The 27278-nt window shown below is 45.0% G+C and overlaps 1 protein-coding gene and 1 long non-coding RNA gene across 8 annotated transcripts in view; one reads left to right on the top strand and one right to left on the bottom strand.

The window, feature by feature from the left end:
• The window catches only part of LOC125387208, a 40211-nt gene extending 18035 nt beyond the window's left edge, over positions 1-22176 (top strand). The window contains exons 1-2 of one of the 3 annotated variants that reach the window (XR_007227776.1): positions 7906-9691; positions 21182-22176. This is a non-coding gene — a long non-coding RNA (uncharacterized LOC125387208). Of the gene's footprint in view, positions 1-7905; positions 9692-20623; positions 21113-21181 lie in introns of those variants that run through there. The other 2 variants (XR_007227778.1, XR_007227777.1) reach the window with 2 other exon arrangements.
• LOC100645905 (protein FAM102B) overlaps positions 1-27278 on the bottom strand; it is a 51569-nt gene that overhangs the window by 16684 nt on the left and 7607 nt on the right. The window contains exon 1 of one of the 5 annotated variants that reach the window (XM_020862589.2): positions 20326-20511. The exons of 3 other annotated variants lie outside the window; for them this stretch is intronic. In XM_020862589.2, coding sequence (XP_020718248.2) covers positions 20326-20372 — 47 coding nt within the window. In that variant the 5' untranslated portion in view covers positions 20373-20511. Of the gene's footprint in view, positions 1-1247; positions 1334-20325; positions 20512-27278 lie in introns of those variants that run through there. One more of the 5 variants, XM_048414645.1, reaches the window with a different exon arrangement.

Here is a 27278-nt window from a genome sequence, read left to right as displayed (position 1 = left end):
CTTTCGCGAGTTATCAGAGACTCGATGAGGATAAAAATTAAAAAATAGATAACATTTCTGCAGTAGCGTTCTAAATAACTCAATACTCGATACATTGGACGTGCTTCGCCATCTTCCACGTACGACGTGCATACGGATGCGCATACATGGTATACGGAAAATACGATCGGATGACTTCATAAATGAGACTGACTCGAAAAGAATATGCTGTGATTAAGATTGGCCGCGGAGGCGGGGTTTTTCGAAGGATGCCAGTCAATCGACTGTTTATTCAGACCGAAGGCGGATCACGGTTATTTTCGCTTTGATCGATGCATTCGCGTTTAACCGTCCGGCGTAATCGGCGAAACAACGAATCGATTGATATTGCGACGGAGGGACAACGAAATCTCGCGACTATTTCTGATTCACCTTGCACGCGAACCTTCGCCGTTACGCGTCACGCGCTACACAATCGCGCGATATTTCACGGGCGGACACAATTTCCCCATTGAATCGAGAACCGCGCCTTCTCCTCAAATATTCCGTCTTATCGACCCCTCGATCCGTTCTAATAAATTAACGTCTAACGTCTAACCAACGATAAATCTCCATCTCCTGCGACCAATGTCAAACGGTCTGAGCTAAAAATAATCCTTCCGCGACATTTATTTGAAATTGTTCGATCGTGCTAATTTCAAAGGTACCCTGATAAACGTTTCTAAAATTCCAGAACGGTAAAACGAAAAAAGAAATGGGCGTGGGCATAACGACTCCGTCTGTTTGCAACGGCAGATCAACGTATTCGATAAACGTTTCTTTTTCAACTATTCCGAGTTTCCATTAGCGACGTTCTTACGATCTTTCAGGTGGATCGATCCGGTTAACGAGGAACCGCGTCCAATCCTTACGAGGATCCTCGTATTCGATCCGCGACCCATCGGATATGGTTAACACGCGCGGATTACGTAACCTGGAAGCAGTAAATTCCGAGCAGCGTTTGCTCGTTGAACGCCACGGCCCGTTAACTAACGACACGGACAGTTTGTCACCGTGTCTAACGAAGGCACGCGCAAACCCGCTGCCAAGCTTATCGTGGTCGTATAGGAGACTACCGTGAAGAATCTCGAGCAAAGTTGGGTTAAAGAACATTTGGCGAGGGCTGCTGGTGAAATTTTCCAGAACCCGCGAGGATTAATTCCACTGCAGGGAAGTTCGAGCGACGCTCGCAGCCGATAACTCGCTAATGTACGATAATTACCGCTTACCCGGACTTCCGGCCGTTTGCTTCGTAGCTTTTTCTCCGAGGTAGCTTCATCGTCCCGCTCGACTTTAGTTTTTAGTCGTAGAAATGCAATCGGTGCGGTCGTTTGCAAACGAACTTATTCGGAACCTCGTTCCGGCCAATTTTTAAATTCAATTACAATTTACGCTCGGAACTGTGACTGGAATGGTTCTTCGGATAAACGTTCCGCAGAATATATAAAAGTACCGCAACGACGACTCGATTCCAAACGTCGATCGACGAACGTGCCATGACGAGGACCGTTTCTCTAACTGGAGAATGCAAGTAACTGTAAACGAACGGCTGCCAGCTATCGGAATTTTGGTTCTGGCAGATTCGCAATTTCGTTACGTTCGAGTCGAAAAGACGCTTCATTACCGTTCAGGAAATTAATAAATCTCCATTACGATCACGGCCAAGGCCTGGCACGGATGTTTTCAAAGAACCAAGCGGAAAGCAGCGTCGTTTCGGTACGTGAAATTTCGAATTAAAGCAGGTTCGCTCTTAGAGACAAAAGGACGCGGTGTCTTCTTGTTTTTCACCGTCCTCGCGTTTAATCCGTTCCGATCAGCACCAAAGCAGTGGTTAACTAAGCGGATCTGATTAATCTCCGGAACGAGACGCTTGTCCACGCATTCGCTTCGTTATAACGTCTTGCTCGTAAAGGAACGATTGAATTGTAAATTGCTCGTATCAACTACAAAACACGGGAAATAATAAAACAAAATCGATATCATCGCAAGATCACTGTACGCAAACGATAAGGTCGCTAGACCAAAGTTCAAACAATAAAAACCAACGACCGAATTTTAATTTTTCGTTTGCCCAGCGTCGATAGATGCAAAAATATCCATCGTCCACGAATCGTTGAGGGTAACTATCAGCCACGACGATTCGTCATCTTTGGAATTAGAAACGAAACTGCCGAAGAACGACGAATTTCTAAACGATCAAAGTTCCTTCGCCCCGTGGCCAACGTCTGAAAACTGGAAATAAAAGGCGGCGATTTTCTCTATCCGAATCGCAGGTGTCGAAACTAGTGTTCGACGCTTCGGCGCTCGATGAGATTCAGAATCGATCGAGACGACGAGAAGTTGATCGCGAATCCAGCAACGCGTCTGCTATCGTGTGTAATCGTGTGTAATCGATGCTCGACGGGGAAAGAAGAAAACGTGCGGCACCGCGAATCTGCTGGATTTTCTGGCCAGTAGGATACGCGCGCGTCGTCCAATTTCGAATCGAGTTGGAAACACTGAGAAAGCAAATGGCACGGGCGAGGCGTAAGTGGCGCACGATTCCGGGCTGACCAGTTCCCTCAGCCAGAAGAACACGATCTCGTTTGATATCCTGGGACGAGCTTAAGCTGCTGTTGGTAATGGGATCGCGCGTTGATAATGATTCACTGTTTGCAATCGGTTTCACACGCTGCAAAAGGAACTGGACGAACAAGAATAGAAATACCGTGGCGGCGAGAAGATGTAACCGTCTAAAAGCGCAGCTAAAGAGAAACTAGAGCAAGTTGTTAGACATAGAAGCGGCAACTTCGCATCTCGAACATCATCGTACGTAGGAATTATCTTAATGGAATTATATTATCGGACTGCGGATCTCCCTGCAAGTTTATATCTTTGTGGACACGGCAGAGAAACGCAAATAAACAGAGATTCGTGTTATCTATTAAGAATGAAACCGAGTATTCTTTGGATATTTTGTGCACTTTTATCTACCTGTTATATACGTTCTAGCAGAGACGAGGAACATCTGCGAGACAGAAAGATAAGTCTCTCCTAGACGATTCGCTCTGAATCCTTGATCGCTTTATCTGTCAAAGAGTCAACAATCGACGCGCGTTCGTTTACGTTCTAACTCCATTGGAAGACGATTCTATGCTTCTTCGATTACTATTCTAGGTAAAGATGAGAAGAAACTTTAACTTTGAAGTAACTGTAAGCCAATGGAAACGTAATAGCTGAGACTAGGACTCGGTGGATACGCGAGCAAGTGGTGTCGAACGGTGGATAGTCGGACAGAAAGCGAGAAGAGGCGAAACGCGTCGCATGCTTCTTTCGTCTATATCGGCGAGAAGGGCCGCAACAAAGGAAAGTCGGTGACTGCCGGGGATCGAGAATCAGATCGACACGAGCCGGAAGAATTCGAGTCGGCTCGTCAAGACGGACGATTATCGAGTTGACTGCAATCGAAACGCAGGCGTCTAAATTGTCGAAGGGAAACGTCGTCGTGGGAGACCGTTATACGTTAAATCGGAGGCGGGTCCGCGTAGGAAAAGGTACGCGACTTTCAAGCACCGTTTCCGCTGCTTGGAACACGTGTACGCACTAATAATAAGACGCGCTAACTATAAGCTGACAATTAACCGAGACCTTCCGTCCGAGATCGCGGTCACAAGCAGGATCTCGAGGTTTCAAGAACCGTTTGCTTTCCAGTATCGATTTTCAACGCAGAAAATTCATTGAAATTAATGCAGCAGTTGGTAACAGGTTGAATAACCGCGCACCAGTCTGCCAATACGTCGATGTAAGACGTCGATAGACGATAAATAAAAAAATGCAAACGACGAGAGATGTGGACATTTTTGGAAGCAATTCGCGCAGGTGGTAGAAGAATCGATCGATCGATCGTTGTATATTAATTCGTCAAAAACAATATAAAAGTCGCTTTCACGTAAATACATATTTTGTAACGCGTGATTTAACCTTATACGTTACGAATCTCCCGTTAACGGCGTGCTTCTATCGTCGCAGGGTAGAATCGACAAGTTGCGGACAATTAAATGCACCAGACTTGCACATTTCGAGACGGAATACCTACATCTCGATACTGGAATACGATAGTAACGGCGTAAAGTCTACGCGATATCGCGTATGCATAAACGGTGAGCTTGAAAAGGTTAAACGGTATAAATTAATAGCGTTCTTCCTTCGACGCCGTACCACGCACGCATTAGTCGTTACGACGTTCGGATCGTTTTCTATCGGTAAATTTTCCGATTCGCGTTCCAACCACGCCAAACTCGATCAAGATCGTTCTGCTTGGTTGGCTATATAAGATTTAATTGCGCGATAGTTTACGAGGTTCGAAATAAAGACGATAACAGCGTGGTAAGTACAATGTGTTTTCTTATCGCGTTATCGGCGGTTATCGCGAACAACCACCAGCCACGCTAATTATCAGTAACAACGGTCACATGCCGCATTGTTCGACACATAGGCGACCGATGTGCTCGCTGGCAAACGAACGATAATTACCATCGGTTAAGGTACACCCGCTGCCGGGCGACGTCTGCGCGTTATTAACGTAACGCAACAATTGAATGTGTGAGACATTGTTGTTGGCCAGGTTCGCACGATCAATACGAATCGACGACTCTTTCTCACGACACTTACTCTTCGCGACAACTGCGATGGACGAATCTTTGCGTCTTCTCTGTCTTTGCGACACGCGTAACAGATCAAATTTATCGATAAAGACGATGAAAAGATAAATTGGCAACAGCCAGCCCGAAAATTCTACGTCTGTCTCGTTTGTTCTCGTTCGATCTGTTCTTCTTCGTCGTTAAGGCGCTTAAAAACATTCCTGGAACGCAATCTGTCTCGCTGGAATCACGATAACGATTCGTTGGAATTAAAGCGCGCGCTGTTGTAATTGCAAGTACTTGAACAACTCTTTAATTTCGTGACTTCTACCGGTCTTTTGGTACGAGATCGCAATTGCCCGTTGGTTGGGTAAATACGTTAGCTTCCAGCGCGTACGCTTTCCATCGTCTTCGATGCCGCAGCTTATCCCCGAGACTATCCTCGGAACTGCAACTTTGAACTTACCGCTACGTTGATTCGAGAAACTACGTTATCCTCCCCTTCGACTCGTTTAGAATAAAAGTTTGCCTAGAAATCGGTCAATTAAACCACTTCTGAAGCAGAAAGTCGAAGACATCCCTTCCGGTTCGGAGCAATTGCAACTCACGCGCGATTCCAAGCGCATCGTTTCGCCACGGCCGATGCTTCCGGGCGAAATTCTAGCTATTCGTTCGAACCGCTTACGTAACGTCGCTTATGAATACGTAACAATGCAAAGTGAAGGTACTCGGGAAGAGCAGAGTCGAGACAGATGGAAAGCCCGCTGTTGCGAATTCCTCGATCGATGCTAATCGGGATATACCTTTATAGCGTGTTTCCTTTGCGTATCTACCGTTGCTTTCTCGCTACGGAGCTCGCCGGATACGATACTTTTCGTATACGAGACGCGGCAAATAGCAGCGGAGCAGGAGACGTTTCGCGGCGAAACAGTGGCGAAAATTGACGACGCGCGTATAAATTATCGCAGAGAGCGGCCCGTAACGCGAAAGCGATAGAAATGAACGAGTGGCTTTGGGACGAATGCCAAAACGGTCGGTGACATTCTAATCAAGGCTAAAAAGATCGGCTGTTCGCACCTTTGGCCCGGTTTCGTCAACCGAAAATTCCCCGATCTGTTTTAGATTCAACGCGAGTGTTTGGCCGAGCCTCTATCGCGAGTACGACACAATGCGTTCTTTCGCGCGAGTCTCAAGGAAACCTGCAACTAGCACGCGAATACGCGACACGAAAACGTTTCGCGCGTGTTGTCGTGAAACGGCTGCGTGTGCAATTAACCAACCTAACCCCTTGACTTGCTTCTTTTCTACCTCTAATTATCGTTCTCGTTGTTAAAATAGGAAGACCGTTATTTTCTCTTTCCTGGTTTAAATCGATATTCCACGTCCTTCTCTCTCATCTCGTTGCACGCGTACCGCTGTATTTTCTGCTTCCTCTTATCTCAATTGTCCGCAATTCTTTAGCAGTTCAGTCAGCTGCGTTTCGCAAACAAAAGAACGATAAAAATACGGCTTAGCGAATAATCCGGCTTTGCGTAGTTTCCGATCGAGTTGTACGTTCGTTGAACGAAAATTTTCCTGTTTGCCGAAAAATGGAGGTTGCTCCCGCTTCGTAGCCGGCGCTTATCCACGCAAACGCTATTAAAATGGAAATTTCGTGCAACATCGAAGAGGTTCGTAGCTGTACGACGAACATACGCATCGGGCATGTCTCGATTTCACACGATGGTAATACAACAGACGTAAAAACAGGTTAACCTTTAAACGTCTAGACTGGATATATTCAATTTTCACAAGCATCTGGTTCGCGAGTCAGATCGATAATTTGCCGTCGCGAAACTGTTTGTCTGTTTTCGTTGATTCCCAGACGCTACCATTTGCCAGACCGTTCAAATAATTCACGCGGTTATCGGCAAGTACCTTCGCACGTGCTTTATAATCGACCGCAACTTCTTAATAAATAAAGCAAACAACCGTCGAGACTCGCAGCCGAGATACGATTTTCTTTCCACGAAAACGATTTCCGACAACGTGCCAATTCGTGGCCTACCTTTTTTAAACATTCACATCCTCGAGAAAAGTAGCAGCGGATTTTAAGTTGTCAGAAGGCTACGTATCTCGAGTCAGAGCCTTTGGACGCTCGTTCTTGGTACAATTTCTCGACGAACGTATCGACCGGAGGTTGGCTATAAAAATATCAGCGCTCGTCTTCTCAAAAATCTGAACCTCGTTATTCGCGCAAGGTTTTAACGTTTAGGTATTTTTAACGAAAGTTACAAGTTTTGCTACTTTCTTGCCGATGCGTTTCGCGAATACGCGCGATACGAATTGCCAACTTTTCCGTAGACACGGTGTTTTACACCGATGTCGCGTGATCGTGAAAACAACAGCGCAGCGTCAATACCAATGACAGAAAGGTTTGCGAGAATCGTTGAATTATCGGTGGCTCGTGGAACGTGGATACGAAAAAGCGAAGTCTGAGAGGAAAAGTTGCCACGCGAATTCATTTACGATAACGTTCACCCACGTGACCGTGACATGAACGTCGAACCGAATCGATAACTTTCTCCTAATGGAACCTCGTGGAAATTACGATCCTCTGTTCTATCGTGATATGATTGTTATTGATGTATATACTGGTGCAGGATAGATAGCAGTATCGTTCGTGTTTAAAAAAGAAATTCTATATATCACGCTGGCACCTCGACCGCGTCAAAGAACTTTCAGACGTGTGCTCTACCGTTAAACATCTCGTATCCGATATACCCAAGGTGTATTACACGGAACACTATACAGCGCATTCTCTCTTTCTCTCCTCTTTTCTATTTCTTCGATAAAATACAAAAGTATGGAAAAATGGAACGCGCCTGCGGGCCACGAAGGAGAGTCTAACCGAGTCGAAGAACTCGTGAAATATCGCTTGTAGATTTTAGATGACTCGGATGGAAATATAAGAAGAGATACATAGCCTGGCAATTTCTGTGAGATATCAATCAGGCAGATTTTAAAATACGGTAGTAATAGCCGGAGCACGTGGGAGGTAATCGCCTCTATCGAACTAGAAAGCCTTTGTTTCCGCGCGTAAAACCGCGAAATACCGTTGCATTGTTCGCGCACGAATAGTTCGTTTCGGAAGAAAACAGAGAAATAAAACGTGAGAATCGAGTAACTCGAGCGATATTCGGAATTCTTCGAGAATAATGGGGCACGCGACGCGTGGCGCGGGCAAATGGAAGTTTGCTCGTCGATCGCTCGATTCCGCAACCTTGCGAACACGAAGACTATTAGCGATCGGGAGCAACGAGAAATAGAAGAGGAAAGATATCTACCGGTTCGGACGAGTATGTACGTAATTGCCGCACGAAAAATAGACGATCTTCGAGCAATCTATGATTTAATCGTTACGTAATCGACTCTTTACCGCGTAATACCGCTTGGCGTGCGAATCGTTGCATTCTTTGGAACGAATCTTCGATTCCATTCTGTTCCGAACGCAGATGACAACGTTACGCGTCTCAACCCACTCGAGACAAACTTCTTTTTCAACAACGAGTTTTACCAGTTTTATAAGGTTCGGCCGTGACGCGGTTGACGGTGAATTTTTTATTACGCGATACACGTAACGTTGAAATATTACCAACGAGAGATACGTTACGTTACGATGTATAATCATCGTTGATGAATTTATCTCATTGTGGTTACCGGTGACCCCGATGGCATTCAACGTGTTAATATCACAGGCTGTACAATGTGCTTTAGTTTAAAAATTTGAATTGAAAATTGATCGTTTATAACGAGATTATCCTACGTCCCGATAAAGCGCGTAGTCTCTAAAGCAGATAGTCTGTAAAATTTTCCTTCGGTTTCGTCTCGTTACCAGAGTAACCGATAGCCGCAAGAAGCATCAGAAAATATCCTTACGCGCCGTGTTAGTGTGTTTTCGATAAAATCTATTATTATCGAACTGCGAGGCAAAATTCTTGCACGAGTTGCGTAACGAAAAATTACGTGCGTTTTAATAATTCTGCAATTTCACGTAATTACCGATACGATAAATGTCACGGCGGGGCACGTGCAATTTAATACGTGGCACGTAACGTGTGCATCCTTGCTACTTAAGGTCAATGTCGCACCATAAAACGATACCAAACGTTCAATTTTTAAACGAACGTACAGTACGTCCGATTAATTCGCGGCAGAGGCAATCGATCGTGTTTAAAAAACGAGAAACGTATCAGAGTTTATTCTCCGTTGCGCCGCTACCATACGATTACGAGCCTATAATTAGCGTTACGCTCGCACGCACGGTAACTTTGCACGATCCAGGACAACCTCGCTTAACCACCAACGAAAAACGAGTTCCAAGCTTCTTTAACGAAGCGTTCACCTCGCTTCTACGCCGCAGGTGTTTTCCAAATCGGCTTCCGCGAATCCTCGGCGAAAGCTGATTTTTCCATAAATTCTTCGTCGATGCCAGAAACGGGTCCCTTGCGATTCTTGGAATTGCACGTGCGACAGGTGTTTTACATGGCAAAGATGCTGCAACTATATGTATACGGTGTTGAGCGAAGAAAGACGCGAGGCTAGTATATACTTTGCGACGTTACACAAATCCTGACGAGTTATGGAAAACGTTATGCGGTCCTTTCAACACTGTGCAGACCGCGCAATGTCGTTCGGAGCTTCTCGTCGACTCGACTCGACTCGACTCGACACGACTCGACTCGACTGGAAGAAAAATTTCGCCTAGCCCGACATTAACGACTTTCAAGCGGATTTAATAAGCGGTTTCTCGTCGACGACGGTCGGAAACGTTTGCGGCGAGAAGCGAGGACACCAGAAGAATTCACCCGACGACAGTATAGATTGCCTTAAGTGCTTTCAAGTGTCGGTAAAACGCGAGCGGTGGCAACGCTTAAAGTAGAACCCCGTGGCGTTCGTAGAGAGCGTGGCCCAATTTCGACGCAGATTCCAGTCGACTACCCGTGCCGGCCACGATACGCATAATTAGCGAGACGAGTCAGCCAAAGCGATCGAGCGAAACCCATTCGTACCAGGTAAAATGTCCTCTAACGATCGAACTTGATTATCTCGTTACACACAACCGAGACACTTACATCGTACGGCGAATTGTACGATTTCGTCGGGACGAGTTGATTAAAACCATCCGTGAAGCTCATCAACATACGACCGACCTACTTTCCACCCATTAATTAGCCATTCGAGCCCGATGTTTTTCGACGAGAGCGCGGCTCCTAATGGAACATCGATTGTACAAATTAATCGAAGGACATTGTCGTTTGCTCGTGAGCGTTTGCGATTTAAGCAATATCGGAATACCAAAGAGACTGAAAATGCGACGAACAACGTTCCGTAAGAAAAGTATGGTTTCTTCGGCCGCGTCAGGGTTACGTCCAGACTCGGACGATATATAAAAGCACTGTTGTTCGTAGAAAATTCCAACACGATTGTGTCAAGTCCGCAAACAAACAGCGCATCGGCGGCCTCCGTTACAAGAGCACGGCCTACGTAAGATCTCACAATGTCGCCACCTATTAACGGTAGTCGTCATCGTTTATGCAGCAAAGACACGTGCAAAGGAGACTCCTTAATCGCGATTCAAAGCCAGTTGACGCTGGCTATGAAAATATTTCCTCGCGAGATTCGATTGCCTCTCCTTAACATCTTACGAGAGCCGGTTTAGAACGACGTCGAAGCAATGAAATTACGACGACGAAGCTAATTAAATTATGAAATCAAAGGAACGATGATTTTCAGTCTGTTATCGCTGTTGATAAATATTTACGGTTAAATATATGTTCGTCGTTGAAAGCTCCATCTGTGCACCAGCTGATTATTGCTCTATCGCGTTAAACTTGGCGGTTAATTTGGCGTTAAATAAAATTGACGGTGAAACGAAGCGTACATTTTCGGTTAAACGTCTGGCAGCCTTTGTTCTCGAAAGGAAAAGAAAAAGGCAGGAAGGGGGAAGAGAAGAAGAATACGAACGAACGTGGAACAAATCGGCGGTGGTTGTGCGTGAATCGACGTCGAGGCATTCGTCGCTCTTTTGACCGAGAGTGGAAAATGAACGGAGAAGAAATGGCGATGAGAAACGGGATGCCGAATTGGGTCGTGGCGCAGTTTTGCAAAACGAACAGGAAAGAAGGAAGAAAAACGCGACGAGTGAATCGTTGATCGCGAAACGGGAAGAAATAAACGCGACCGAGTAAAAACGGATGCCCGAAACGGCGCGCCGTTCGTGCTTCGATCTCTATTTCCGTCTGTCTCCGATACCACAGCCACGCCGTGTTTCTCGATTAATCAGCATTTCGATTTCCCGCGACCAGACGCCGCGTTCAAACTATGCTCCGAAAATGGAGCGGTCTCGAACGAATGGCGACGATCCACCGAATAGCGAAGGAACGTTCGATCGACGATGCCGAGATTCCACGACACCTCGAGACAGCTCGATAATAGGACTCTTGCGATTTTTCCTCTCCGTAAACCGGTTTATCTTTCGATAAACGCGAGAAACGCATTTTCGCTCACCATTATTATCGCTATCGTCTAGTTTTAGATTTAATTTCTGTTTATGTCGGCCATACACCAAGACTATTATTATTCCCATTGCTATTTAACGAGTTAGACAGTCGCGTATATAGATATTACACAATTTCATCGATTAAAAACCTATCGAAGAAGGAAGTTTTCGCATCGGTAAAAGACTTAAACGATCTACCGCTTCGTAATTGCGTTACATAATAGCATTCGTTTAAACGCGCTCGATGATAATTCGGATAACAAAAGTCAGCCAGCAGATTCGATGAATAGTAGCACGAGCAAACCTTCTCACCGATAAATTGATAAAGACGTGTCGTAACGCGTGCACGTACAACTTAGATAGGAAGAATCTATCCGTCGTTCCGGTGAGAAATATCGCCAGAATCCGATGCGCGCGTTCCTTCGTCTCTCGCGAACATGACGTATCCGATTTGTTCCGTAGAACGAAATATATACAGTTTTCTCGCGAATATTTGGCGATCGAGAAACAGAGGCTTGAATCGAAAAAGTTTAAAGCGAGCGAAAGGTGTCGAGGGGAAGAGAACCTGTTCGAATACGTTTCGTTACGTGCCCGTAACACCAGCGCGGACGTAATACGTTACGCAAGGCCGATAAAACGAAACTCGAACGGCCACGGTATGGTCATCGGTGAACAGGATTAATTAAACGCTTTCTTCGAAACGCGGTAAGCCTTAACCCGTTTCACCGATATCGAACGTTCGAAACGCGATTCGAAGAACGATTTCGTTATTTAATTATAGATCGACGACGACGATCAAGGTAAGATAACGCAAGAACCGATCGAGAAGGAGAATCGTCTGGTCTCGTCTCAGACACTGGGCTTGTTTGTAATTTCGCAGCTGCGAAAACCATCCGTGTATGTTTGTTCAGACGATGTCGACGATGCGAAGAATTCGCTGTTCGCCTTAGTGGTTCGTTTATTTGGCGGTATATTTCACAGCCGGTTGGCCGTTCTATTTCTGTACGTTTCATAGAGAGTTTCATTTATCATTTTATTTCCGAGAATCGATATATTAGTACGATAGCGTGAGTCGACAACTTTCCGCGATTAGACAGAGCGAAAGAAGTTCTCGACGAAACCTAGATGAGATAGTACTCACAGATAATACGTAATATAGATACGTTTGTAAAAACATTCAATACTAGGAACGACCATGTTCGTCCGAGTAACAGGTGCAAATCGATCGGAATTTTTATCGGGCAATGATTAAGAAGACGATACTTCTCGCGAGGCGTCAAGGTTTCCCCTTGAGAGGCCGAATAAGGCGGACTACGAGGTGCAACAAGTGCAAGGTAGAGTTAGTTTCGTCTTTCAGCGAGGCGGAGAAGAAACTTGTTGGAAAATAGAAGACAGTGGATATCGAGAAAAGCGAGGCAGCCGGTAAACCGACTACAAAGCGGACAAATTAACAACGTCGCGGCAATACGCCGTCACTATGGAATAATTAATATCTGATCCGATCGACTTCTCGTTGCTTCCTTCGTTTATATCGCGTCGTTCTTGACGCGAACAAATCGAGCAAAATCATTTAGAACGGAATCTAGGACAGAGGAAATTCCCTTCCGTAGAATTCAGCGAATAAGTCAGTGACGGCTGCTACAAAAATGTTATTTCTGGCTGATGAACAGCTTCGAAGAATATCGTTGACCCGTTGCAGAACTAAAGAAGATCCTCTCGTCGCGGATATAACACGAAGACGCGAGAATCGTCGGTACAGCGATTATTTTTTAATAAATTTCGCAGCTGAGATGTAGCGTCAGATTGTGCAATAAGTTTGTTCGCCCCTTGCGAATTTGAAATTATTGGAATATTTATTGCGCTGTGTTGGTATTGAAATATTATTATTTTCTGGTTGAATATTTGCAAAATTCTTTCTGCGATAATCATTAGTTAAGTAATTTGAAGAATAGGCAAATAGAGTAGGTAAATACCGGAATTTCTTAATCGTTAATTTTCGCTTTACTCGATTCGCTTGCCTTTGCAGAGCTGACACGTTCTTCGTTAATTACATTTTTGTTGCATTTTTAAAGAAACGTGAACAAACCTATCGCGCGTTTTAATACGTACGACTTTTTGGCGAGTGCTTTGCCAGTCTTTAAAGTTCGCATAGACTCGAAGGGTTTTGAACGCGCGACAATGCCGCCCATACATCGCAGCATCTCGCCATATATGGAGCTTTATTTTGCGAAGAATATCGTTTCGAAGGGAAAACGTGCACGGTACTGTTCGGTTAAATCGACCGAAGCCGCACAGAAACGCACAGAAACGCACAGGAAGGCAAAAGAACAAAACACCAAGACAGGGAGAATGAACGTGTAGCGGCAAGGCAAAACGTACCGAAAATAGCTTATCGTTTACGTTTAAACACTGGTTTTCCGTTAGACGCGTTTTCTCGGTGAATTCTCGGCTCGAATATGAGACACGTTGGCTGGTATATACGCGAGACGACAGGTAATCGAAACCGCGTCGCGGTTTCAGTCACACGACGTTATTGACGTTCCCCGAATGTTCACCGCGATGCAAGGCAAAACGCACAACTCTGACATTAACGTAATCGTGTTATCAATTCCATTAATCATCGCGTATCGCATTCCTTGAACGGCCGCTATGCCGAAGAGGAAGAAGAAAATGGCGCGATTTAGTTTAGGAATGATTCCTTTTTTAAATAAATAATTCATAGAAATAAGGATAATTAATTTCATTGGAAATATTCAGAAAAATTTTGGAGCCGTTTCAAAGATTTTGTATAAAATATATATCGAGAAAAACTCGTTCTTCTTCTCGCATTATGCAGATACCTTCTGTCCAAATTTCTTTGGAACGAGATTTATATTTCGGTCGTTGCTAGTTCCCTGTGTTACAGCGAGAGATCTACTATCAGAAGAGTAAAAATATCTTTTTTATTGCGCGTGGTGGTATACAGCACGACGAAAAGACGGGACGAGGAAACGTTTCAATTCCGTAAAGCGGTCCACTGCAAAAGGAGGAGCTCGCAATTCCCTGAAGTACGCGGCCATCTTCCGTATCCTCGTTTATTTCCGAGAAACAAAACAAAAATGGAGCTTCTCGGAACAAGCGCGGCTCCCTTGGTCCGAAAGCCAGCGACTCGGGCTAAGTCCTAGGTAGGCTAATGTATTTTAATTGCGCCAGTTAACCGGCTGAAACTATACCAGCGCTCGTATTCTTTCTCGTTACCGTTAAAGCAAAGGGCGAGGGAAGGTTGGCGAGCGTGTCTCGTTAAAGACGATATCAAACGATGCCTCGGTCTCGAGAAAGCCGAGAGGGTGAGAATATCACGAGAAAGGCGAGACTTTGTTAAAATGAGGGAAAAAATAAACGTAGAAGAATGGGAGAACACGGGAGAACGTTAACACGCTCGAAACGAATGTATTTTGTCAAAATTGTTTCCAGCGACCAAATTATTTTTGTAACTGCCATTTGTATTTCAATAGACAAATAATCCTAATGCAATTTAGAACTGCGCTGCTTTATGCTTTACGAATATTTAGACACGTTCCTTTGCGATTCGTTTCTCGATATAACTCGACCATTGCATTGTTTGAAAAATAATCGATAAAATAAATTGTTCCGTCCGGTGATTCTTTGCGTAGCCCGGAATCCATCCCACGGTCGAGCCGGCCACTCACTACGTCGATATAATTAGTTGAGCCGTAATAATCATAAGGAACTGTCGTAAAACTAAGCATTTCGATTTGACCGTTAAGGCTATTAAGCGGTATAAAACATCTTCGAACGAAGATGTTGCTTATGGTTATTGCTCCATCAGGTAAAAAGTGGTGAAACGTGGGCTTTTCTATGTTTCCTGGGATTTTCACCCGTAAGCGACCGGTGGTGGGGCGACCAACACCCAGCAAGGGCTTTCCTCTGCGACACCGAACTTTACTGGTTCTACGACTATAGATCAGTCAACATTTCTGCACTGGGTTCATTACTTAACATAGTTTTGTTGCATCTAGATTCCTCTTAGTCCCCAATACTCTAAATGCTTCTCCTTCCGTATATTTTATTGTATGATCCCGTATACGGTGATCAATGATAAGATAAAATGCTGTCTTTACTTGTCCTTTCATGATATGCCGTTAAACATATCCCTAAAAATACTATGAACTGATGTCTTGCTAGGTTTGGGATTTGCATCTATTTCTCTCCAAACTGTCCCATCGAACCCAGTTTCGATACGTTGTTTTTCTACATCAGTCTCACCCTTTGCCGTCAACGATAATTTCTTTCCTTTTTGGCCTTACATAAACGCTTATTTATAATATTCAACTATGATTCGGTTGTAAATACCTCCTCATGTGTTTCCATGCTGTTTTCAGTTGCTGAAGTTTCTTGTTCATCGCACACTGAACTGTCTTTTTCTATGTCCGTTATTTTTTTTTTTTTATATAATTCTTTTTGAAAAGTCTTGACATTTCTAGAGTAAATATTTATCAACGAATAATACCACGTACGGAATACAAAATTATTGTCAAATTTGATATACCGTACTTTTCCTTTTATAACAACTTTATACAAAACGCTCCGAGATGCTTTCTGTCTGAGTTTTAGAGATAACAAGTTTAGATGTCGACTAACTGACTAACAAACTGAGATGTATTCCAGTCGAAAGGACAATAGCAAGTAAGAATATGATCTGTGACGGCGATATTTATACAAAAATACTGATAAGTATTGGCCGTTCTCCACCAACGGTTACTCGAGGGTGGAGTTTCCCCGTGTTTTATCGCAATGAGCAATAACCCTAGGAAACTTCTGGATTTTTAAAATGTTTGTAACAATGGACTGTAAAAATGTTAAATTTTATGCCGGTTCCTTTGGATTATCATGAGCCTGAGTCGATACGTCTTGACAGCTGGTGACTGTCTTAATCTAGGGATGGATAGTTTTATGACAAGATTACAGGTGTAACAGCTGTAATTATTTGTTATTTTGTTGTCGTTTGACTTTGAGATAGCCTTTTCTTTGTACTGATTGCATTTGTTTTAAGAATAACTAAAATATTTTGTCGGGCGGTCTAAATGACCGCTCACGGTAAACAAGACGGAGTACAAATTTTTCTCAGAAAATAAAAGAGCAAACTAAAGGTAAATACCGAAAAATATATTGTGCGCGTGTTTTAGGAAAAGTCAGAAATTACGAAGCGATACGATAAAGTTTAAATACGGTTAAATTTGTGTAGAAGTTGGAGAGCGGTCAATTTGACGGCCGCTGGTAGGTTTAGCGTTAATCTTTTCGCACTTGCTTGGAACGCGCGGAAATGACGGCATAAGAGTCGAATGTACGTGGCCTGATAAAACGAGGAATCAGAGGGCTGGCAAGCCGTGGGAAGGAGCCACGTAAACCGTCCCGTTGACAGAGGAAAAAAAGAGGATAACGCACGTGGTGTGCAGCCTACCAGACGTATTTCACTGGCCTCGCCGGAGAGTCGAAAACGAACGAGACGACGAATCAAAGTTAGGGGAACGATCGCGGCAAAGCATCGATGTCGAGCGAAAGTAAATCGCTCTGGAGGGAATTTACGGAGGGGAGAGACTACGGCGGCCGAAGCTCGATCTTCCGCGATTTTTAAATTTCAAATTTCGCCAGAGGCGCTTGAAACTCGCCCCGTTTACTACTTCCGTGGAAATGGATTATGTATTAAGGTCGATATCATAAATCGAGGTAACTGGTTCGCTGGTCGCGTTGACTTTGCGAATTTGCCAATGTTACCAATTAGGAATTAACCTAGTTGATTCCTCGTCGGTGAGATTGGAGGAGAAACGACCGTAGACAATTCTGTCTAGAGCTTGCATTGCGCGTTACCTTCAATTTTGCTGTCGATGGCTTCGACCGACCTTGGTTATTTTAAAAACCAGATAAATTATGAATTACCGTTCGACCCGCTGCACCTAGTGTCTAGATAACAGTATCTATCCTAAACGGATTATCGGTCGAGCGTAAGTGATAAAATTCATATCGTAAAGACATCGCTTTTAATTATAGTCGCTAGTTAGTTCAACGTATTTAACGTAGTGAGATTGGAAGTAGTTAAGCGGTGACAGCTGCTAACGAGTCGCGTGGACTCGCTACGGTTGTTAAAGATCAAGCAGACGTTTTTGGAAGATACGGGAAGTGACAGAAGGAGACAGCGTCGAAGGATAACTGGATCTTTATCGTCTAAAATCCTGCCAACTGATTCCACTTGTTTACGTTATAAACTTTCATAAGAACTAAATAATCGCGAGTATTTAGAAGGATCTGCTAAACGGACCGTTTGTCTCTCGACGAGTCCGGATAAATACGATTCGTACTGGTTCTGCGATCTCGTTACGTCTCTTCGATCATTCGTATCGCTTTCGAGCATCGAAAGCGTTAATTACGTTCGATCTATTGTACGAATCGAGACGCCGTGCATCTCGCCGAGCATTCAACTTGCAAGTTGCTGGCTCCTCCTCGGGATCAAGCCGAATCGATACGCAAAAAAAGAGGCAGAACTTGCGATATGGCCGTATGAAGGTGATCGATGGAAATAGGAGGACATGAAACGCTCCAGTTTCGTTCGCGGAGTCGGGAAAATAGGCGGCCCGTTAACTTCCAGCTGGCATCGTTATTGGAAACTCTTTTCGTGGAAGGAAACTCGTTATCTACCGTCTGGCTGAGTTTGCGCTTGGTACGCACACGGTCGAACGAAAGGGATGCACAAGAGTTAAACGGAAGGAAGGGGGTATGTGCGCGCGGCCACCACCAACGCTTGAAATCGAGTCGAACCGTATGCACAGGGGCGTCGCGTGCGTGTGCGTCGCACTGATCGATAAGTTTCTCGACTGTTGACTAAACAATGTCTAGCACTCGGCTTGCCGTAGCTTTCAAAGAGATTTCTCGCGGCGGCTCGTCAGGTTGGACCTGCAGCCATCCTAGGATCAATCGGGCGTTCACGAAAAAAAGGAGAAAAAAAAGAGGAACGGCGGCGAGGCTGGATGTTCGCGCTGGCCGGGAAATTGAAACTGAAATGGAGGCTCGATGCCGTCGATCAACGCCCAGCACGCGATCGTTATTATTATCGGTAACCTTTTGTTCGAATCTGTTGGCTGAAATTGAATCGGACCACGTCCGAGAGAATGTCAATTGGAACAAACGACGCAACTATTCCGTTCGGTGGAAAATCTTGCCGAGTTTCTAACGACTTATCGACTTATTAACGACTTATTAACGTCGAATCGTTAAAGAAATTTCTTTAAAACGTACGAATTTCCCTGCTTTTCTTGACTTTTTATCCTCACGAGTCGCGAACACGAAAGTCACAAAAGACGTAACCCGCTTCGAGTTGGAGCGAATTTGTATCGCTGCGAGTCGCCCGAGTATCAAAGGACGACCGGGGGTGGAAGTATCGGTCAAGGTCGAGCAATCGATGCTGGAAATGCGCGCGGTGCAAATAATAGGTTGGAACCGGGCTCTGGCGCGACTGGCTACGCCCCTGCGATGAAGGGGCACTCGCGAAACAAACAACCCTTTTTGCGGAGGGCCACGGGAAAGTTTCAGCGTCGCTGAAAGCAATTCTGTCTCGTGTATCGCGTGGAGAACAATTGACGGCCGAAACTCCGTTGCGTTACTGTTCTCCCTCGTTCCTCTTCTCTGGCGAATATCCTCTTTACCGTTCTAGCGCGGTTTATTCCGTCGTAGTAGTCTCTTGGAGAATAAGCTCCTTGGTTCGCTTCGTACGAGAGAACGATAGGATGGGCAGGAAGCGACAGGAGGCGAAAATTCATTTCCACGGGAATTTCAGTCTGTCAAGGATGAGCTGCGTGGCCGCGCGAACGCTCAGCACAGCCGCGAGTATTCGGGAACAGAGACGAACGGAGGTTCTTCGGTCAAGGTCGAACGATCGACATTGAAAATCCCTCCGACCCTGCAATTATTTGGCATTGCACTTTGTCGAGCGACCCTGGCTTCTCGTTCCTGGCGTGGCTACCTTCCTCTGCCTAGTCGAAATCTACGCGTGGGCTTTGGCGTGGTTCGTTAGCTGAAGCAATTTTGGAAATGCGAGAGGAAATGGGGACACGCGGGATGGGCGGAAAGGTGGAAACACCGGGGAAATTCCAACAGAAAAAGGTTGAGAAACAGGGAAACTCTGCAAAAGGGTGAAAGTACCGTTAATGAAAATACCGTGAACAGGACTAGAAAATAACGAGAATCTGAACGGGAAAGCCGGTATATAACAGAGGAGAGGATTTGTAAAATTTGTAAGGGGAGAGAAAGGCTTCGTTCGACGGTGTCGGATCGTGAGCTTTGGTCGTGAGCGTCGGCGAAGCTCGAGCTTGAAGCACGCACGAGAGCAAACGAAGGGTGGGCTCTGAGATAAAGGAAGCGAAGTATTCGCGAAACGAGTTCATTCAGACTTGAATAAACACGAGCCGACCTATAACGTTGCGGTTATTTCAAATAAATCGTCGTGCTATCTATTTAAAATGGAAATCTCTGACTCGGAAATACGAGCTCCAAGTTACTCGATTATCACGTTGAAATCAACGAAACAGAATTTATTTTTCTCTTTATATCGTAGAAGCGGACGCGGATAAATGGAAATACAATTGGTCGTTATAATCGTATCGCCTAACGCAGCGAATTAAATTCAATTAAGAAATTAGACGGTACATTTGCTGCTCGGCTTGAGACGCGTACCGATATATGTATCTAATGAATATTCAAAACAGGAGGAACGTTTTCAGGAAGCCGTGCTTCAACCACCGAGAAGCCACGTATCTCGATTCACACGCTCGTTTGCACTCCGATTTTTCGAGCTACCGAGGCATTAGCAAGGAAAATTACACAACAGGCGAGCCGCTCTCTCCAACGACAAAAATTATCAAAGGTAAAAACGCTTTGGCTAACGAGCAACCTGATTTCTCGTCCCATGTATTAATTGTGTTTCGTAAAGAAATTGAAGGAAGGTAGCGATCGCGAGTTGATACATAGGAGATAGAGGAAAGTAATTGAGGCTCGTTTAATCAGCCTTATTTTAATAAAAATAAGCTGATTATTTTATCAAAAAGATACGTCCATAATCGTATGCTTTACTCGCGATTAATAAACAGAGCAAAATACCTTTCGTTAGCATCGATTTTGATTCCTTGTAGGAAAAGGAAGAACATCGAATCGCGTTGATCGGTTGGTTGTGGCTGCGAGAATGTACAATCCTTTTTACTCGATCGTCGAAGTCTATAAGTTTTCGCCAAGATTCTTAGGAAGATGAGTGGTCAGCCGTGTACTGTGTATTTTTCTTCTGCCTTTTAATTACTTCTTTCTAGAAAAATCTTAAAATTTGGGCGCCATCAGTTTTTTATATTCTTCCCTTTCAGATTCTTTACTTGCAGAAAAAAGGTGACATCGGAACAATTTGAAAAATAAATTTCGATACTTACAGAAATTAATTGATCATTGATCGAGCCACGAATGTGGTTTGCAAATTTTATAATCCGATTTTGTAAGGATTTCAGCAATTCCTTAGTGTTCCCCACTCTTTAGAAGTTATCGTGAGATTCATTAGCCTATTTAGAGTATGCCAGTGTCGTTTGGTCTGCTCGCCAAACCAAATACGTTCGATCAATCGAACAAGACAAGATACGGAATTCTGAGATGGCCCTTGCGTATATTTTCTTGGCTCGAGCATGGAAAATCGTAAAAAGGTGGCCGATGATACACTCTTTGTGACCTTTATTTAAAATTATCAATAACTTTATCGACTGTCCTACGCTTTTCCAGCTTACACATTTCGAATCATTGATTCTTCATTTTGAAAGAAACATCGGATTTAATAAATCACGACTCGTTAGATCACCGGTTAAATCAATGCAGCTCAGAGCAACGGAATAACGGAACGGTAAACTGAAAGGTAACGCGTCGGATCTACTTCCGTCTTACGGCCTACGACTTTTAAAAGCGAATGAAATATGCTTTCTAGGTGCGGGCGTTATTTCGAGCTGGATGTGACAAGTTCCGAGAATGGAAGGAACGACGCTGCCAACTTCCCCCGATAAGAAGACGACGAATTTCCAGGGTCGCGAATTACGCGGAACGACCCGGCAAAAAGCTCCAGAAAGAAGAACGAGAAAGGGAAATCATCAGGCCCGCGAGGGAAAATGGAAGAAAGACGCGGTGAAGAGGAAACGCGAAGAAAAAGAAAGTCGAAGAGGGGAAAATGTGGGGTAACAAGTTCTGCCTCGAAGCACTTCGTTCCCGACAGACGAACCGGACGAAAGCGAAGAATCGAAAAAGCCGACGCGTGCCCAACGTGTACGTTAATCGTTATAGTGGCAAACGATAAATGTCACAGAATAATTCTCTAAGAAATATTCGCAGAAGAAGCGCATTTTAAACGATGAGATGTTTAACGAGTGTTAAATTTTCTGAGACAAAAGATTCTCTCTTATAAAAAAAGAAAGAAGAAGAACGTTACGTCCGGTGAGCCTCTACGGTCGAGGCGACCACTAGCTGTGCACATAGAATTAAGCGGACTGCGATAATCCTAAGGAACTTTCATAAAACGAAGCTTTTCTATTTACCGTTAAAACCGTTAATTGGCATGAAACATCTTCGAGTCTAAAAGTTCCTTATGGTTCTTGCTCCACCAAGTAAAAATTGGGGAAAGGTAGGTTTCCACGTTTCCCGGGGTTCCACTCGCAAGCGACGAGTGGTCGATCACCATCGAGCAAGAGTTTTCTTTGCAACAGCATCGTCACCGAACTTCACTGATTCGTCATCTTTAGAACAATCAATATCTCTTTTCCGGGTTTCCACCCTTCAGTCAGTCACTTATTTAACTTATGCCTTACGCATCATCGTAACTATCTTTTCTACGAGGTTGTTGGAAATATGTAATATCTTTGAACTGTTAATCAAGCATTTCACTCATTAAAACCACCTCTATTATCCTAATCGAAATAGGGGATCGATCAATTCGTGGCGTCGATTGTCTAATCGTAACGGGAATTTACGACTCCCGTTGACGCGCTTCCTCGCGATCGCGTCTCTCCGCGAACGATCGAACAAACAAAGAAAAAGAAAAACGAAGAGCAACAAAGAAGATCAAAATTCGAGAAAAAACCTATGTATTTCGAGGACGTTGAATATTTTCGTACGAGCGAAACGACCGAGCGTCCAACTAGCATTTTCCATTTTTCGAAATAACTGGACTTTCCTCGTTACCTACGATTATCCACGTCCATTTTCCTGACCATTTCGCGGACTCTCGTCGCGATGGAAAAATTCACGGACGTGATACTAGTCGTCTGCATCGCGTGCCCGAGCTGGATGCGTGCGTAACGCGTTACGCGAGACCAGGAAAACGATGCAAAAAAGAGTGGAGCCGGTTTGGGACAACGGTTCTTCTCTCTGGCTCGGAGTCGTTCTTCAGGGCGAACGGATCGATCGAGGTCCACCTCGATGAAATCTCCTGCCAACTCGGCCACCGAATACAAAGTTGCCGACCGTTTCGGATCTCGCGTCATTCTTCTAGTTCGGTGAAGCAACGCGAAATGTAGGCTAACGTGTCCCACCCACATCTTTTTTTTCCCTCTTGCCGAAACGAGAGGAGCCTCCGTGGAAAAGATGAATGAAGAGGAAGACAGCGGAGAAAGGAGAAGGGGCAAAGATAGGAAAGCGGCTGGTGGACGGTCGTTGGCGCAGACGCGAGCATCGCGGAATTTCAAACGATCGAACGGACCACCCACGCGAAACAGCTCCTCTTCTGGTTGTGACGCTCAATCCGTACAAGAGGCACGTGATTTCCTGAGGACAGTGTCACCGATAGTTACCACCGTCGAGTGTTACGATCGTTACGATTAGTTCCTCGGCCACGATCGTGTCACGACATATTAGATAATTCCAGGATGAACGGAACAACCGTGACAATTCCAGTAATATTTCAGAAAGTAACTACGTGCTCGACAAAGAGATGGAATTTGTCGATAATAATAACGAGTTGAGACGATCGAAACGCGGATACGACGATCACGCGCCTGTTTCACAACGGAGCTACGAGTCAGCAAATATCGGAAGAAAGTGTTGTTGCGATGTAAATTAAGGCGAAAATTATGCCGGCGTTTAAAGGTGAAAAAGTCGGCAGCACCTTTTTCGCATAATATTATAGATTAATCTCGATTTCACCGTTACGAATTTCAACGATGCAGATTCCACTTCCATTCGTGGCACTGAAATAGATTCGCGTGCCATTCCAGCGAGCACGCTAAGCGTGCAGATGCACAAAATTTCACCGACCTGCTTGTCATACAGTCGCTATTTTTCTTTTTTCTTTTTTTCTTTTTTTTTAAACAGCCGGTCACCCGAGCAACGCGACACGTTGATTCTTCTGCATTTTATACTGGACGCGTAGTAGCCGCATAATAATCGATTTTACGCTTCGACGTATGAATATGCGCCAGGCACTTTACCTTTCCGGTTACGTAATTCGAAACAGTTTTTGGTTGTACGTATTTCGACTAACGACCGCGCGATAACACGCATCGCGAAAGAGTGGAAAGAGAAGAGACGATCCAGGAAATACGAAATAATAGCTGGCCGCCGGCTGGTTTTTCCGCTTAATGCCGCGTTGTCGGTTGCACTCGCCTCGTATTCGAAATTTATGTCGCGAGCAAGAATGCGAGCGTTCCAAGAGCTGGCCCATCCTGACCGGAGTTTCGACCAAGAGTCGCTGTAATTTTTGCCTGACTTTCAAACTGGTTTAACTGGTGTTACGCCGCGCGCAGCTTTAACAGCTATTCGTGCAAGTTCGTGGTCGGACCGAGATACATCAAACGCAGGTTATTCGTATTCGATTCGACGACCAAGAACCGAAACCAACTTGGAAAGTTTCGTTTCGTTGCACGATATCTTCCGTTTGGATTTTCATCGTCGACGAAAATATCTATCGTAACCGGAAGACTCTTAACAGGAAGCAACCGCTTGCGAACTCTTGTCGAATTTCAACCCTCGCGAGTCGTCGATCGGATACGACGATCCTAAATATAAACGGTGATCGGCGTTTGCGAACAGTTAGTACGTGAGAGCGATTAAAGCGGCGGAACACTTTCGAAGACACTTCTATAACGTGACCCCTCGAGTCGATAAAAATCAGGGTAAGCTTCTCGTGACACGTTGAATCCCTCGATATCTGCGACCCTATGGCTCGTGCTGCTCTACCCCCTTCTCGGCAAATATGTGCATGGTTATACGAGCCAATGGCGCGACGAGTATCGACATAATCGTTCCCGTGGATACACGCAGAAATATTCCGTGCCTCGGTCGGAGCGTTGTAATCGGGTGTTTCCTCATCACGACACATTGAGGCGGTGTCAGGTCCTCCAACGATGGTCACTCGTTTCCATGCCCGGGACACACCGGACGACAGGACATTGTCCATTATCGTCGTGCCCTCGTGTATCTTCTCCTTCTCTCTAGTCAACTACCTCCGCTCGTTTCATCTCCGTCTCTTTCCACCTCCCTTGCTCTGCCTCTCCTCGACACGATCAACTACTGGTTCGCACGTTCCCCGATTCCTTTCCTCCTCACCCATCGACCGACCAAACTTTTCTCTTTCAATTTTCGCGCCTCGCGAATCAGGACGAGAACGGATCGCCGTACTTTCTAACGCTATCGGTGGCGAGAGAATCGCGTTTCTCTTTCGACGTTTCCCACTGTCGCTTTTCTTTCGCGCGGCTTTCCAGTCTCGTTATTTATCCAGTCGCTTCATCGACCGACCATCGATCGGTACCGTCGAAAAATTTGCGAGAAAAACTCTACGATATCGTATGCCAGACGTTTCGATGCGCTTTCGATCGCTTAAAGCGGATATTTTGCTAAACTTTAAAGTGAATAGGTCTTCCTCGTATGGACGCATTCGAAACCGGGAAATTCGTGTTTTCCATCGTGTTTTCACCCCTAATCTCGTTGTCCGATCGTCGTGGACGCTCTATTTCCAGACCTTTATTCGGTGCTCAGCGGCCGATTCCGAGGAAGGTCATGGTTCAAGGTAGACCCGGTTGCCGAGAAACCAGCCGACCGTCTCTGACGTTAAATCGAAATCGCTTATCTCGATCTGATTGCGCGCATCGCTCCCTCCGACGATGAATCGCATCGGCCTTGCCAGTCGTTCGTTGTAACGCTGTTCCCCTCGATTCGGCGATTACCCTATCTCTTACGCTCGCTTCGGCCAGTTCGAGTTTCCTTTAACGATATCGTCTTGGCCAACTGGAAAACAAAATTGTCGGAACCCTGGTCCAAAATTGCGAGTATCTTGACCGGTAATTTATAACGTTTGAAAATGTGTTTAGGAACCGTAAGCACGACATTTTGTTTTTCAAGCGACAGCGTCGTTGGAAACGAACGATTCGGATATTCAAGAGATTCGTCGTGCGAGATAGTGTAAAATCGAGAATCGAAAGTGTTTCTACCGCTAATTTTCGTTAGTTCGCGAGATGTAATAACATGGACGGTAGCCAAGGATTCGTCACCGGCTGAAATCGAGAGGGTTACACACGGCAAGAACGCGGAGAGAAATCTCTTAGAAACTTAAATCGTTCTCACTGACATAGATCCAAAGGAATAGTGTTTCTCCTGTAATGACTTCTTCGTGGATACGCTGTCTTTTCACGAACGCTAGAGAGTACTGAAAAACACGGATTCCCTAGCCTACTTTGCATCATTTTCCGTAGAGAGATCAAAGAATCGACAAGAAACTTGTGTACAATTAGATCACGATCTCGTTATCAGCCGTGCGGAATAGCGTCCATTGCGAATAAGCTGCAGATCTTCTAGATATCGAGATATCGAGGGAACAGAATTTTCACGAGGAATTTCCATCGAGGAAACCAAAAAGGCTAGGAGAGAAGACACGCGATGTATCTCGTTGATATTCAGCAATTCCATTAAGGCGTGATGATTAGTCACTTAGACGCGATCGATCAACGAAGGATCGCCGGAATTTCCGCTTTTCCGCGATACCGTTGCTTCTGTTTTCCTAGAAAATTCTATCGCAGGAAGAGCGGCAGCGCGACGCGTTCTCGCGAGAACGTTCCGAGATCCCTCTCCCTCCTTTCCTTCCCTTCTCCGGTTCTTTCGGGAAAACTCAGTGGAAAGTCGAGCGAATCGATCGAGATCACCTCGAGGTTGCACGCTTCTGGGACTAGCGGCGAGCAAGCGGTTAATTACGAGGCCGGGTATCGCCGATTGCCGCGATTAAACTCGTCAATCCGAAAAAAGACTAAAAACGTGCTGGTTTAATTAATCGTCGATCGTTGCAACATCAACTGGAGTCGAGTCGCGTCGCCACTGAAAATACCAAAGTTGGCTCGTTTCGCGAAAAATTGCCCAAGCTGCGGTAGGTTTATATGGCGAAAAAATGGGAAAGCTACGCGAACGAACACCGATCGCGAAATAATAAAACGATCGGGTCGTTCGCCAGAGATGTAGAGACCGTTCTGGCACCGATCCAGCCAGCTTCCGGTATTTTCAAAGGCGTCACGAGCGAGGGACGAAAGGGAAGACAGACGGTCTGAAAAGTTGCAACGGTGAACAATATACTCTGTACGTGACTCATTTTCATCGCTGATTTCATAGCCGCGAAATGACAATTCGCGTTGATTTAACCCCGCGTCGAGGGATTATAGATAATCCGGAACAGGAGTTCTTAACGTATTCTTCTCCGCAGACTGTGCTAATTTCTTCTTCGTACAGTCTTGATTCCCTCGAACGTTGCCTCTCTGCTATGGAAAATCTAATCCTTCTATGCGTCTCTCGGCGTTTAGGAGCGAACGGTTCGCACAGCAAAACACGTTCGTCTCTGATTTACTTTTCTCGTTTAAAGTTTTAAGCAAATTGCAACGCGTCTCTGGAACCAAGCTCCAAAAGTCGCGGTAAACACGTCGTCGAGGGTAATAAGGAACTCCCTTCATTTCAACTTGTTTGTTTCGAAATGATCCGCTAACAAATTTACTACCGCGTCTACGTATTACGTCGTAGATCGTACGACGACGGGATGTTTTACGCAAGCTAAATAAACCAGA

Source organism: Bombus terrestris, chromosome 3, assembly GCF_910591885.1.
Source record: "Bombus terrestris chromosome 3, iyBomTerr1.2, whole genome shotgun sequence".
Classification (NCBI taxonomy): domain Eukaryota; kingdom Metazoa; phylum Arthropoda; class Insecta; order Hymenoptera; family Apidae; genus Bombus; species Bombus terrestris.
The sequence above is the reverse complement of the archived record's forward strand: the minus strand, read 5'-3'. Positions and strand labels throughout refer to the sequence as shown.